Source organism: Aulonocara stuartgranti (assembly GCF_965226115.1).
Source record: "Aulonocara stuartgranti genome assembly, chromosome: 11".
In the NCBI taxonomy this organism is placed as follows: Eukaryota; Metazoa; Chordata; class Actinopteri; order Cichliformes; family Cichlidae; genus Aulonocara; species Aulonocara stuartgranti.
In genome coordinates, this window is record NC_138947.1 from 35,635,301 (window position 1) to 35,649,877 (window position 14,577).

Consider the following 14,577-nt stretch of genomic DNA (forward strand, 5'->3'; position numbering starts at 1 on the left):
TGATCCCTGTACTGATCAAGTTACAATATAACATGAATCATTAAACCCACAAAATAAGAAAAGCAATTTCATTATATTATATTAAAATATAGCAGTGTCAAACATTTCTACTGAACACAAAGGATTCAACTGATTTAAAAGACATTATCAAAAACTTGCGATTTAATGGATGTTCCAGTGTGAAAATTCTACCTGGTCAACAACACCGTGCATCTCTATCATTACTGGACTGGCTGTGATGCATCAGAAAAATGCAATCAATGTCTAAGTACCAAAAACTGGACTTCTTCCATTGGATACATGACCCTTGCATCAAAAGTCCTGGCATCAAGGGTCAGTCCTTGTAAAAGAAATGGTTTCCCTTTTCATAACAGCTCTATAAAAGAAAGGTTTTAATTACTCATCCATATAAGTACCAGTAAGATAAGATACCAGTAAGATGTAAAGTCACTAGGACTCTCCTGCTTATTCTCGCCTTTGAACTACACGTCTCAAGCAGTGCTTAATTATTAGTCTGTTAGTTAGTTAGCAAGTATCCATGCCCAATCATGCCCAGTGGGCACTACTACTTTTTCAAAATCTCTTTCACACATGAACCAAGTCCCAAACCAAGGTACCTACCAACATGACTTTTGTTTACTATTACAATTTTAAATATCAATAAGCTATGCTAAACTAACCACAACCACACTCCATCAGCACCTTTCATCCCAGCTCTTCCCAGTTCAATCAAAACCTGAATTAACTTATACGTGGTGGCTGCGCTATAGCCAGTCTGTTTTTTTTTTCAGCTCTTCCCCTTGGCTTAGCCTCTTTCTCTAAGTTGTTCAGGCAGCATGACGGGCAGCCTGCTGCCTCCTGTATCTTTAAGAAAGCCTCTGTGCCCATGTTGTTACCAGGGCAACTAGTGAACAAACTGCTTCTGAGGCAATTTCCAGTCTAATAATAACTAATCGGTCTAAATGAAAAATTGCCACAAAGACACAGCCCTGTGCCCACAGAAACTGGGCCACGTTTGAGTCACTGGGATTCGGCTGGGATTTCTGAAGACACATAGCTGACTGCTGAGCCCAGCTGCAGCCACAATGGAAGGGCATTGTGTTCTGTGTCCTGCTTTACCTCCAAGTCTGGGTAAAATGTGTCCTGCTGCTTGTTGTTGTAGTACAGATTATGGAATTGCCATGCAGCACCTTCTCCACTGGGCCTGTGATAACCATGGAGACACAACTGACAGGCTATTATGGGAAAATATGCTAATGTGAACACCAATTGTTGGCGTTTACCTAAAATAAGAAAATTAAGGAGGGGTGTGGAATTTGAGGGGCATGCAGTTATGATCATCAGCTCTAACATGATTTGAAATCCTACTTATGGTGTCATGTGTGTGAATATCTGAGAGCAGAGACCACAGGTTAGCACGGTGCTGCTCCTCCTCTTGGAAGAGATAAACAGCCACATAAGTAAAGACACCCCCTAAATAAAATCCTTTTTTTGGCAAGCCTTTAATAACCTTTTGCAGCATGGCTTTGGCATGTCGAGACATAGAAAAGGAAGGAGGGGGAAAGAGGGAGGATCTGTTGATATGTAATGACAATGACGCCCTTTAGAGAGAGAGAAAAAAAAGAAACAGCTGATGCATTCTCAAAGAACCCCACAAAAACACATCCCGTCTCCGATACCTTTATGGAAGTCATGGGAGGTTGTCGGACTTACCATTTCGGGATTTAGCCGTGCTAAAATGGCGAAGGTGGACAGTCTGTCACAAGAGCATTTGGTTCTGAATGAGTCGACAAGCACGGTTTTGCAGCCCCTGGCAGACCAGGATCCCAGCAGAGAGGAGCTGCACGAGAGAAACACGCGCGCGCGCGCACACACACGTACACACAGAGAGAGACACACACACAAGCACAAAGAGAAAAGCGATGCGGTGAATATAAGAGAGCCCCGGCAAATTAAAGAAAGCAAAGAAAAAAGAAAAAACGGCGGTTCAAATCCCACCGCGTTATCCCGGCTCTTTAATCCACTTTACATCTCTGCCGCTGCAGCAGGCACGCGCACACAGCGGACTGGAGGCGACGATGAGGCGCTACAAGGCGGCGTGCTGCAGCTCTCAGCCCGGACACATTACAGAAACACACTGCCAACACTCACATCTGAACCATTCGGGATCATTATCATTATTATCATCGTTGTCCTTATTATTATCATTATTATTATTAAAAATAATAATAATAATAATATTAATAGTGACGTGTTGTTTCAAGTGAGCTAAATATTAGCCATTACAATATTGTGCTATATGTACTATGCACAATGTATATACAGTAGAGTTCTTTATTTAATGTAATTTTTTTTTATCATAATGTTAAAATTCCCATGCATGCCTCATATAAAAAAGAGGCAACAAATTATGCAATTTCTGATGGGAAACTGGTGCATGCTGGGAAAGCAGCGCTGCAAACATGGAAACATGGCGTGTTGATCAAGATCGCTGTTAATTAATACAGCGATCAGTGCCCTATGACGGTGGATCAGTGGCAAGTTTGGAAACAACTGGAATTATTTTAATACCTAACGTGAAATACGTTTGTATTAAGTTATATTGCGGCTCATTCCTGTCTACAGTGAATGCCTGCTGCGTTAATGTTTTTTTTTTCTTTTTTCTGGCCCTATTGTTTAACGATAATACAATTTGAAAGCCTGTTATTAAAAAGTACACCAAAACATGAGCAGAAAGCAGTGCCACTATCATGGAAATCTGGCCCAGTGATCAATACCACTGCATCTTTTGTAACATAACATAACCCAGTAACATTAATGAGTCACAGCTCTTCACAGTTGACAGCGGATCAAAGCAGAAAGAAAAATAAAGAAAGAAAACTGACCATTACATGTATATCAGTTACACCTGCTTATTTCCTGCCATGGCTGTTCAGAATGCCTGCTGTGGAAAAGGGCCAGTAAAGTAGTAGCGACGAAGTATTTTAATGTGGAATAGCTGATATAGAGTACAGGTGGGCACACCAAGAGTAATTTTTTTTACACTAGCATAAAAACAGAAATGTATATGTTATTCTATCATACTGCAAAAATATGCAAAGAGTGGCATTGGTGTAAGTGTTGGGAATAAATTTATTCTAAATGTGAACTTAAAATATATCAGTTATTTTTTTAGCAGCTTGTTTGTGGGTTGCTCTGCCATCCTTTTTAATCCTGTAATGGTTCTTGGGTTGCTCAGCAGTATGGTTTGGTTCCAACTTCTATTCGCAATTTGAAGCACCAAGCCTGAGAGTCACATTAGCAGTAAAAGTTAGGGACTTTTATCCAACAGCAACCATAAAATGGCCATGGCATAATGTTACCTGCACCTTGTTTGACAGAATATAATGGTATGCTTCAGATCATGAGCTGTTCCTCTCCCTATTTTTCTCCTCCTATCATTCTGTTACAAATAAATCTTGGTTTAATATATAAGAGATCTGCTCTTCAGAGCTCTTTTAGATGTTTTCAGGTGAAGTCTAATATACACCTCTGTATTTACATTCCTGAAAGGATGAAAGTGTCTTAACTAAATACTTTGATGACACACTTACCTCTTCGAAAGTGGACTTGACTTGGTTAAATGTTGTGGGAGGGGTTATTTTAACTTGGAAAGAATTCTGTGATCATCCACTTTAGTTTTCTCTTGTCTGGGCCTTTTAGTGTTGCTGAGTTGACCAGTTAATTCCATCTTTTTAAGACTGTATGAGATTATGGATTTGTTGACATCTAAAGTTTCTTCTACTGCAAACACTGTTTCTAACAGTTATACTCTTGGTTCTGTATGATGTCACAGGGAAGGATAGGGCAACACGTTCTCACTCGTGTTAGATAGGGAGACACACAAGCTCAACCCACTTATTTTTCATTTTGAACATGCTAGTGTCAAAAGGCTGATGTTTTGCTGGTCAAATCAAAGCAGTCTGACACACTCTAGCTTCACGGTTTCATAATTTGACATCTCTGGCAATTAGATAGCAAAACTCCATTTGACCAGGCTCCTGACAAAGCCCAGCCTTATGTTACCCTGCTTCAGTGCACACAGAAATTTAGACACAGTCAAACTGATGAAAAAGCAGCTGAATGTTAAGAATGATGAACGGAAACCAAGCACCAAACTACAGCTGTCAATTGGCAGAAAATAAATTGAGACCAATATCAATAATTATTGATTGTTTAAGTTATTTTTCTTTTCTTTTTTTACCTCTTAACATTCCATGTAGCATTTCTGTAAAGAAAGGCCAAAATCCCTCCTGAAAACCTGCCAACTAAGTCATGTTTTCCTTGAGGATTAAATACTAATTTCACTCAATAGCATACAAATCAATTTAGAACTTACATGTAATGTGTTTTTTTGGTTTTACTTTGAGTTGATATTCTCTCCCCAATGAAATAAAAGTACCATAAATATTAGAAACTGTTCATTTCTTTGTATTTAAATTTATAAATTTTAAGTGAATGTCCTCATATGTGGATGTCATTTTTATCAGAAACAAAGATCAGGTAAAAAAAAAAAAAATCAGGTAATTCTTTGTTTTTACATTCATCAGGTCCCAGTCAGCCAAATATCAAAGAGAAATAAAAGATGCACGCTATGAAAGCGTTTGGGTCTTAGGAGGTTAAAGCTGGATTAAAAAAAAATAAGTGTTTTAAGTTACAGTTATTAGAGCACAAGTAGCACCATTTTGTGTGAGTACAGAATATGACGTCACTGGGTCGGTTAGTGGCAACTAAATGGCAAACAAGGAAGTTGATATTAAAAAGGAGTTTGTGGGGATCACTTTGGTGTTGCAGCAAAAAGTTTTTATGTTAAAAACTGAGGAAAGATTGTTCAGTTTCACTTTTTTTCCCCCAAGCAAAAAGTGGTTCTTCAGTGTTGCCTAGCTACTCTGAAAGGGGAAAAGCCACTAGTTAGCAGTAATGTTTTTGTTTGCAGAGAACTTTATAAATGGGGACCGTGTGGAGGAGAGTGTTTGAGTCAGGTTCACTGGTGGTTCACCAGGATGACCAGCTGACTGTCACTGTCCCCCGTGTTTGTTTTCTTTCCTTGTCAGATCCGGTGTACAGACAGAGGCACAATAAGGCACAATAGCTGGCACAGCATATGTCCACAAAATGTGATCAGGACTACTTTCAATGTGTGACTTAACACCCAGTTATATAATAAATGTATTTTTTCCTGAGAAGATGCTGATGGATGTTGATTGTGCTTAGGTAAATTGTGGTTTAATGTGATAACCTGTTAATTTGTTGCATTGCTTAGGAAAAGATGGTCTTAATCGCAGTATAACTGGGAGTTAAATTAGTCCTAAATAATGCTGATCTCATCTTCTCGACACATGTTCTGACAGATGATTGCGTAGCTGAAAAGTTCCCATAGATATAAGTTGCTTATCCCTCATACTGAAACTGGGCTTTTGTCACTTGGTGGTAGCTCTGCCTTTCCTTGTGAAATGGAATTCTCAAAACCACGGCTTCTGTTGTGTGTACAAGCTTATGTAGACTGAATCTGAATGTACTGTGCTTTTATGGTTGCTATTACTCCTTTAGGCCAGAGATGCCACTGTGAAACAGGCAAATGAGGAGGTTAGAGAAGAAGTGGAAGAGTGTGATGTAATCACTTTAACATTAAAGTGTGCCTAACAACGAGCCATTGTGTTTATATACAAACACAACATCTTCCTCATTCAGTAATAATGAAAACAAACATACAATTGTGAGACAAACCAAATGTTATCATCATCATCATCATATTTTCACTGTTTGTCATGTACCCCCACGTGCATTCAGCTGCATTCAGTAGAACTAAAATAACCCTTACACTAGACCTAATTACGGCAACCCTTAAATACTTGCAACACCATTAGGTCTGGTGTTCAGGCACCTACTTTAGGGCATAAATAAAATAATATTATTTGTCATGTAGACATTTTAAAAATGTAGCTATTTGCTGAACTGTCCAGAACCAGATTTTGCTCCTACATAGATCATCCTTGTAAAAGCACACTATATTTTCTTAATGCTGGCATTCACCTTACTATCCATGTGGCCAGTTCTTGGCAGAGGACACTGTTCCATGCAGGGCTGCTGGACCAGCACCTAAATTATCCAATTAGACAGTGGGGGCAAAACTGTCCGCAGGCCATGGTGCGGCTCACAGAAAGACTTAATCACATCATCTGCACAAAGAAACTGCACTCATTCCTAATATATTGGATTTCTGTTAGAGGTGATGTGCTAATGTCAGCACTGAGTCACCTCCTGAAGCTAACACATAAACAAACAAATACACACACACACACACACACACACACACACACACACACACACTCTCTCTCTCTCTCTCTCTCTCTCTCTCTCTCTCTCTCACACTCTCATTTGTCCTTTCACTTTATTGGAATTTATTCAGCATACCTATTTGCCATACAATAACAGACACACTGTAAGCCACAAATGTCTGCGAGAGAGTTTATTTCTGATTTTAAACATCTCTCTTTAACTGTGCGCATTTAGCATGTGGCCAAAATGCAGCCTTGTTTCTCTCTCTCTTTTTTTTGTGGAATATTTATTGTACAGTTGACTCATTAAAGGAAGACAAATCTGTGATTGTCACAGATACCAGATCTCAGTCCATACTAGATTCCATTCCATTCTATGCAAAATTAAGCTGTTCTGGAGGCTAATGTGCGAGCAACACAAGACAGTAGATGAATGAGGGTTTCCAAAGTTGTGTACAACTTGGATGGATCACTTTGAAGGTGCCAGCTGGTCATTCGCAGACATTCCTGGCTCCAGTTCAGCCAGGTGACCTTCTACTGTATCTACTAGTCATATGTAAGTTAATGGTGTTCTTCACTCTCACTGGTAATGTCTTCAGTCATTTGCTGGAAAGTTTATCACAGGTCCTGCAAGTTCCAACCTAATTGGCTCTGGGAGAAAAAGTAATTGCTCCCTTGGTACAATGGAATTGATTTGCTACATAAAATTAAATTTACCTGTGATTCACTACATTATTTGGAGAGCTGAGTTCAATTTCATTGACAGTTCACTATAGTTGACTATGCTTGACTATAGTTCTTGTTGCTCACAAGAACCATCAACAACCAGCTGATAGGTAAAAGGGCAGTTACTTTTTCACACTACATCAGATAGCTTCAAATAGCTATTTTCCCTTGATGAATCAAATAATTAGAAAATTATGTTTTGTACATACTCAGGTTGTATTTGTCTAATATTAAAATTTGTTTGATGATTTGAAACACGTGTGTGTGACAACTATGGAACAGAATAAGAAATTAGGAAGGTAGGGCATTTTTCACAGCAGTGGATACATTAGCTTAAACCTCTGAGGACTAAGCTATCATAGGCTGTAACCGTTCCATATTATTTTCTTTGTTCCCTGATTGCCAAGACAATAGAGATTGTCAGCCACCAGGAACAAATTAGACTTCTTGGTTGCAATGCCAATCAAACTCTCACTACAATTGCAGTGGGACTGGAAATAACTAAAACCAACTAAAGCTAAGTATAAACTACAGGCACTTATAGCACACAACTGTGCTCCATGCTATACTCGGGGCATACTGGCTGTGAACGGAGGAACAAACAGTTGTTACCTTGCTGTATTTGTTTCAGTACCAAAGGTAACAATAACACTTCAAGTAGGTTGTCCAGCAGAGTATTAGACAGTCACATAAGCAAGGAGAGTTTTCCTCACTCCCAGGAGGTCATTGGTGATTGGATTAGGGCTAACAATGTAGCAGCATCAACTCTCCTTTTCATGTGTGGCATAACCAGGGTACACCCCAACTGTCTCAGGTAGATCTGGTGGTGTTTCCAATGTTCTGATAACTTCCAGGCTGGGACGTTCCATATCACCATGATGAATGCAGCAGTGGAGTCATTCTTCAAAATAACTGACAGAGCGTCCTTACCCTTATTGATACTGCATAATACTTTAACTGAGGAGCCATGGCAAAAATTTGAAAATTAAATACTTCCATTTATTAAAAGTGAATAGGCAAAACTGGGTACTTCTGACTGGATTAACAGTCAGAAACAGAAAACAATAACGTGACATTATGAAGAATAACAAGGTTTTAAAAACTGAATAATAGGGAAAAAAAACATTTGTGATATATGACAAAAAAAATACAACTCTGGGATCTGCACAGACGGCAGTGTCATTGCTAATGTTTATACCTGTACAGCCACGTTAACACAATGTGCATTTACATTTCTTGGGAGCTGCATATCAGATAGCAGTGCAGATTACAACACAGAGCTTCAAAATGGTTTAGGTTACATCTGTGTCTTCAGGCTACTTCTTGTTGATATGTTCACATAACAACTGGATCTGGTGTCAATAACATTTGTGGTTGTACTTGTTGTGGTGTCTTAAGTGGCCAATTAATAAAAAATTTAAGAAGTAAAAGATCTAATCTGAAACTTCTCTGTTGCAGCGCCGATGCTTTGGAATAACCTTCCTCTCCATATTAGACAGGCTACATCAGTGCCAGTTTTTAAATCATTATTAAAAACCTATTTTTACTCCCTGGCTTTTAACTCTGTGGGTAACTAACATTTTTATTTTATTTGTTTTTTTTTTATTGCTATGTCTGGTTTTATTACTATGTGCATATTAGTAATGTACAGCACTTTCGTCTACCAGGTGTGTTTTTAAAGTGCTATATAAATAAATGATGATGATGATAATCTATACAGACCATATACATGCCATACACAGGCTGGCATGCTTAGAACACGCTTGATTAGCATGTTCTGACTATATAAACACAACAGTGTGTTCCCTGTAATGCAGTCTCTTTCTATTCAGAGACACATGTAAATAAATATGCTGCCTACCCCTATCCACTAATCTTCACCTTCCCTTGTATTACAGTAATTGATGAAAACTCCAGCCCAACATCTCTGATGAATTGAGGCAGCTGCTCAACATCAGCATCAACTCTGTAAATTAACTGAGACGGCAGGGTTGATTTGTATGGTCAAAAGCAAGGTTAGTGTTTATTGGCTACAGTCTGGTAAACAATGTTTAGCCAACACACTAAAAGCTCTTTCCTCTGATTTAAAAAAGAAAAAGAAATAAAATCTTTTCTCCTGTGTTGCTGTGAATGTTTGAAGGTAAAGCTAAAGGTTTTTTTTGTTTGTTTTGTTTTGTTTTTTGGATATATTGCACAATTAAAACATAAAATGCTCTTTCATTCCAAAAATCTTCAGACTATTAGCTGTTTAGTTTTGTTTTCAGTTCCAGTCTGGTCAGATATAGGCACCAGTCTAGTTTCTGGTTACATTTTCTTTTTTTCAGCACAGAAAATAATTTCCATATTTTATGGAGAAATGGAGAATGTGTTAGCAGAGAAATAATAACTACTGGACAAATAATCTAGCTAGACTATAGACTATATACAGGGAGTGCAGAATTATTAGGCAAATGAGTATTTTGTCCACATCATCCTCTTCATGCATGTTGTCTTACTCCAAGCTGTATAGGCTCGAAAGCCTACTACCAATTAAGCATATTAGGTGATGTGCATCTCTGTAATGAGAAGGGGTGTGGTCTAAATAGTGAGATATCTTGCAGAGGAATGCAGCAGTCTCAAAATTGCAAAGCTTCTGAAGCGTGATCATCGAACAATTAAGCGTTTCATTCAAAACAGTCAACAGGGTCGCGAGAAGCGTGTGGAAAAACCAAGGCGCAAAATAACTGCCCATGAACTGAGAAAAGTCAAGCGTCCAGCTGCCAAGATGCCACTTGCCACCAGTTTGGCCATATTTCAGAGCTGCAACATCACTGGAGTGCCCAAAAGCACAAGGTGTGCAATACTCAGAGACATGGCCAAGGTAAGAAAGGCTGAAAGACGACCACCACTGAACAAGACACACAAGCTGAAACGTCAAGACTGGGCCAAGAAATATCTCAAGACTGGTTTTTCTAAGGTTTTATGGACTGATGAAATGAGAGTGAGTCTTGATGGGCCAGATGGATGGGCCCGTGGCTGGATTGGTAAACGGCAGAGAGCTCCAGTCCGACTCAGACGCCAGCAAGGTGGAGGTGGAGTACTGGTTTGGGCTGGTATCATCAAAGATGAGCTTGTGGGGCCTTTTCGTGTTGAGGATGGAGTCAAGCTCAACTCCCAGTCCTACTGCCAGTTTCTGGAAGACACCTTCTTCAAGCAGTGGTACAGGAAGAAGTCTGCATCCTTCAAGAAAAACATGATTTTCATGCAGGACAATGCTCCATCACACGCGTCCAAGTACTCCACAGCGTGGCTGGCAAGAAAGGGTATAAAAGAAGAAAAACTAATGACATGGCCTCCTTGTTCACCTGATCTGAACCCCATTGAGAACCTGTGGTCCATCATCAAATGTGAGATTTACAAGGAGGGAAAACAGTACACCTCTCTGAACAGTGTCTGGGAGGCTGTGGTTGCTGCTGCACGCAATGTTGATGGTGACCAGATCAAAACACTGACAGAATCCATGGATGGCAGGCTTTTGAGTGTCCTTGCAAAGAAAGGTGGCTATATTGGTCGCTGATTTGTTTTTGTTTTGTTTTTGAATATCAGAAATGTATATTTGTGAATGTGGAGATGTTATATTGGTTTCACTGGTAAAAATAAATAATTGAAATGGGTATATATTAGTTTTTTGTTAAGTTGCCTAATAATTATGCACAGTAATAGTCACCTGCACACACAGATATCCCCCTAAAATAGCTAAAACTAAAAACAAACTACAAACTACTACCAAAAACATTCAGCTTTGATATTAATGAGTTTTTTGGGTTCATTGAGAACATGGTTGTTGTTCAATAATAAAATTATTCCTCAAAAATACAACTTGCCTAATAATTCTGCACTCCCTGTAGACTACTAGACACGTGTTTTTTTTTTCCAACCTATTTCCCTCTCAGGCAAAACTTCTGTGAAAAGACACTGAAAGACTGTTGACTTCTCAAAGCAAAAGTTGAGATTTGGTGGGAAATTGAAAGCTGGAAAGCTGCCTTCACAGGTCATTGCAAAGATATCTTGAAAAAGATGTTTCCTCTAAATCTGGTTGACAGTGAAAAGACACTTTTCTCACTCAACGCCTCTGCAAACTTCTAACAAGCCAATTGAAACCCACAACATTCACATGTGGGATGAAGTTCTGACTGTCAGAAAACGCTCAGGAAATAAGCTTACTGTGTGGCACACAATAACACATAACCCTACGAAAGACAGTTTCCTTGTAGATAAATCTCTCTCTCTCTCTGTCCCCTGTGCACTGCCTGGATTGACTAAAAAAAGAGCCTATGACTCATGCAATGCCTAGAATTATAAAAGATCAACATGACCCTAAGAGCCTTTATCAAGAACTCATGGGGATGTGGCAAAAAACACTAAAGGCCAACTTTGGCCAGTTGCAAAAGTCACTATCAAGTGCAGATCTACCAAAAGGATGCTCTGTTCCCATTGCTTTTCTATAATGGCCTGAAACCCCTCAGTGAAACCACTGACAAGCCTGGCTATGGATACCAACTGCGGAATAGAGCAATCATCAGTCACCTTCACTGATCCACTAGGATCTACAGAAGGGAATGTCACTGGGACTGGAGAAGTGTAGTCGTATGGTAACAAAGACAGGGAAGGTAGTCAGAACTGAGGGGATTGCAATACCCGAAGGAAACACTGGAGACATTGATGACAGCTACAGATACCTGGGAATCCCATAGGCAAATGGGAACCATGAAGAGGCCGGTGATGAGATACCCTGCTGGGATAATAAGCTGGCCAAAGGAAGAGATAGGAAGCCACTTACATCAAGACAATATACTTAATGAATATCTCAGGTAGCAGAAACCAAAAAGAGAAGAGGAACCATCATAGAAGGACTGGCCCCTGCAATCATAGAAGGACTGGCCCCTGCACAGTATTTAACACCGGCAGACAGAAGAAGTGGCTGATATTGAGAAATCCTACTAGTGACTAGACAAAGGTGGACTGAAATATAGCTGAGCCACTAATCATGCATCAAAGGAACAAGCTCTGAGCACAAAAATCATAAAGGCTGGGATCTACCACACCAGAACCCCAGGTGAATGCGGTGCAGAGACGCCCCTGGGACAATCTCACACATAACGATAAGACGCAAGTTTGGAGCAGGCGGGCCATAAATGGAATGCCATAACCAAGCGTCTGGCATAGTAGAGTATGAGTATGGCTTGGAAGTGCTGAGATCAAAATGGGATATGCTCGTTAGATTGGTAGAGAATGCCTGAGCAAAGATCCTGTGGGGCTTTCAGATACAGACAGATAAACTTGTATCTTCCTCAATGCCTTTTTTGTACGCTCCCAGTTGGCCAGCCTATTCAACCCTCTGAGGTCCAACAACCTTTTAACTCTTATCCTTCCCCCAGAAAATAACACTATAACAATAAGCATGGCGATATTGCAATAAGAAAATAAGTAATGCCTTTTCATTTTTAATTAAATGCTCTCCAGGGTCTTGAAAGCCAAAGAACAAAGAAAATAATAATTTTAATTGACAAAGAAGATGCTCAGTTTTTTTTTTGAAAGTCCACCTGCCCCACTCCACTTTATAGAAAAGCTATACAAACAGGAGAATACAGTGAACAGTGTGTATCACTGGCAGAGTGTCTGAGCTGCCATTCACGGCAATATTATTCTGATGCCAATTAATATTTAGTATTTATAGCACATCAGGAAAACGTATACTGTAAACAAAGTAGTATTAATGCCAACATGTGTGAGACAGGGAGACAGAGACTGCTGATGTTCTTGTTATTGATTCCAGGAGATTGAAGCCTGATGCAAGTGAAGGCCCAGGCAGCTTCAACGCTCTTATCAACATGACAAGGACGTCTCCTCATATTCCAATTTCTCTCCCAAATATTAAGTCATTAATCATAGCTCCTGTCCTAGATAGATTTTAATTTCGCATAGAACGTCTCTTCCCCCAACCCCGCACCCAAACACCACAAGATTGGATTCTTTTGTCCTTTCTGTGTTCCTGCTTTTGTCTCTGTCGTCATTTAAGCTTGCTGAATATGGCGATATCTACGAGGTGATTATGATCAGTTTGGTCAAAATAAAACTCTTATAGATGCTGGTTTTGAGTAGATATTAGACAGATAAAAATGTACCACTATTTATCACATTAAAGCTTGCATTCATAACATAAGAATTTGGCCTAAACAAATTTAGTTTCAGGGCTGTGTGAAAACTGGGAACAGAAATTCTGCACAGGAGGCACTGACTTTCGTGCATAAAAATACAATTATTTAGAGAAAGAAGCAGGATTATTTTAATAAGAAAAGTTGTTTCCATGAACTGAAAATGTCTTTTTTTGGCAGGGGAAATAATCAATTTAAGAAGCTGTTCAGAAAATTATTGCAAAATACCGTCATATTAATATGTATACTTTCCTTTAAAATCGGTTTGGGAATAAGACTTGGCAAAATAATCTGCGTGTGCTTTCGTGTTTATTTTGCCCCAGGTTTCTACACACCAAACCAAAATTATTTTTATCCCTTGACTGAGGCGATGAATGTTCTGCTCTCTGTCTCTGTAACACAAGTTTATACACCCATCTAAATGCAAATATCCAAACCTGCATTGCAATAAGGCTACAAAATGTTCGACTCTTTCCTCCTCCCTGTCCACATCTGTCTTTCAGTGCTCACATAGTTTCTTTGTATTTTCCAGTCTTAAACAAATAGGGCATTTAAGACAAGGAACAAATGAGTACTGCTTTGAATCTGCCCGTAGAGGTTGTAAAACCGAACTGTTCAATATGTATCTTTTATTCGTTCTCTTTCCTCCACACTCTCTCCTCTCTCAGTAGACTCTGAGCTGCTCACTATCGTTCATGTTGATAACTGTGCGTGGGTTGCGAGAGGGAGGAAAGCAGTGAGCGACACTTTTAATTTTCCACACGCTACATCAGTGTCGTAGCAGTGATAGCACTGGGTTAATGTTGTCCCAGACAAGAGCAACCAAGCTGTCCAGCATACTCAGCACCTTCCACTGGGGAGCAGCTCACTGACTTTGTCAAGATTAAAAACACTGTGCCTAGCCAAAGAACTTCAGAGGGAGCATGGCCTCTCTAATGACTTGACTTAGGTGCCATGTATTACTATGCATGCGGGTCTGATTTTAATACATGGCATAGCTTGTAACTGGGTGATGCAGTTTGTTTTTTTAATTAGTTTTTAATAATAATAATAATATGCAAACAATGCGCAACGTTCACATTCTGGGCTCTAAATCATTCACCAAAGCCTACGTTTCCCAGATATGGATTAAAAGTTGGAGTATAGTAGAGATTTTCAGAAATATAGTAAAATTTATGATAACTTGTCACTGTTAGCTGTGGTAAAATGTGTCAAAGAAATGGAAACAGAGGGTCCATGTGGTTAGTGAAAAGACCTGAGCAATCACAGAATAACATTAAAAAACAAAAAAGATCTTAGTAAATAATGACATAATTGTTCATTTTGGTCATTATTTCCCC

At 39.3% G+C, this 14,577-nt stretch overlaps 1 protein-coding gene across 13 annotated transcripts in view; it reads right to left on the reverse strand.

The window, feature by feature from the left end:
• The window catches only part of adgrb1a (adhesion G protein-coupled receptor B1a), a 219,205-nt gene that overhangs the window by 53,711 nt on the left and 150,917 nt on the right, over window positions 1-14,577 (reverse strand). For all 13 annotated transcript variants that reach the window (XM_082550997.1, XM_082550996.1, XM_082550995.1 and 10 more), the window contains one exon: window positions 1,714-1,840. In XM_082550997.1, the coding sequence (XP_082407123.1) occupies window positions 1,714-1,840 (127 nt within the window). The remainder of the gene's footprint in view (window positions 1-1,713; window positions 1,841-14,577) is intronic.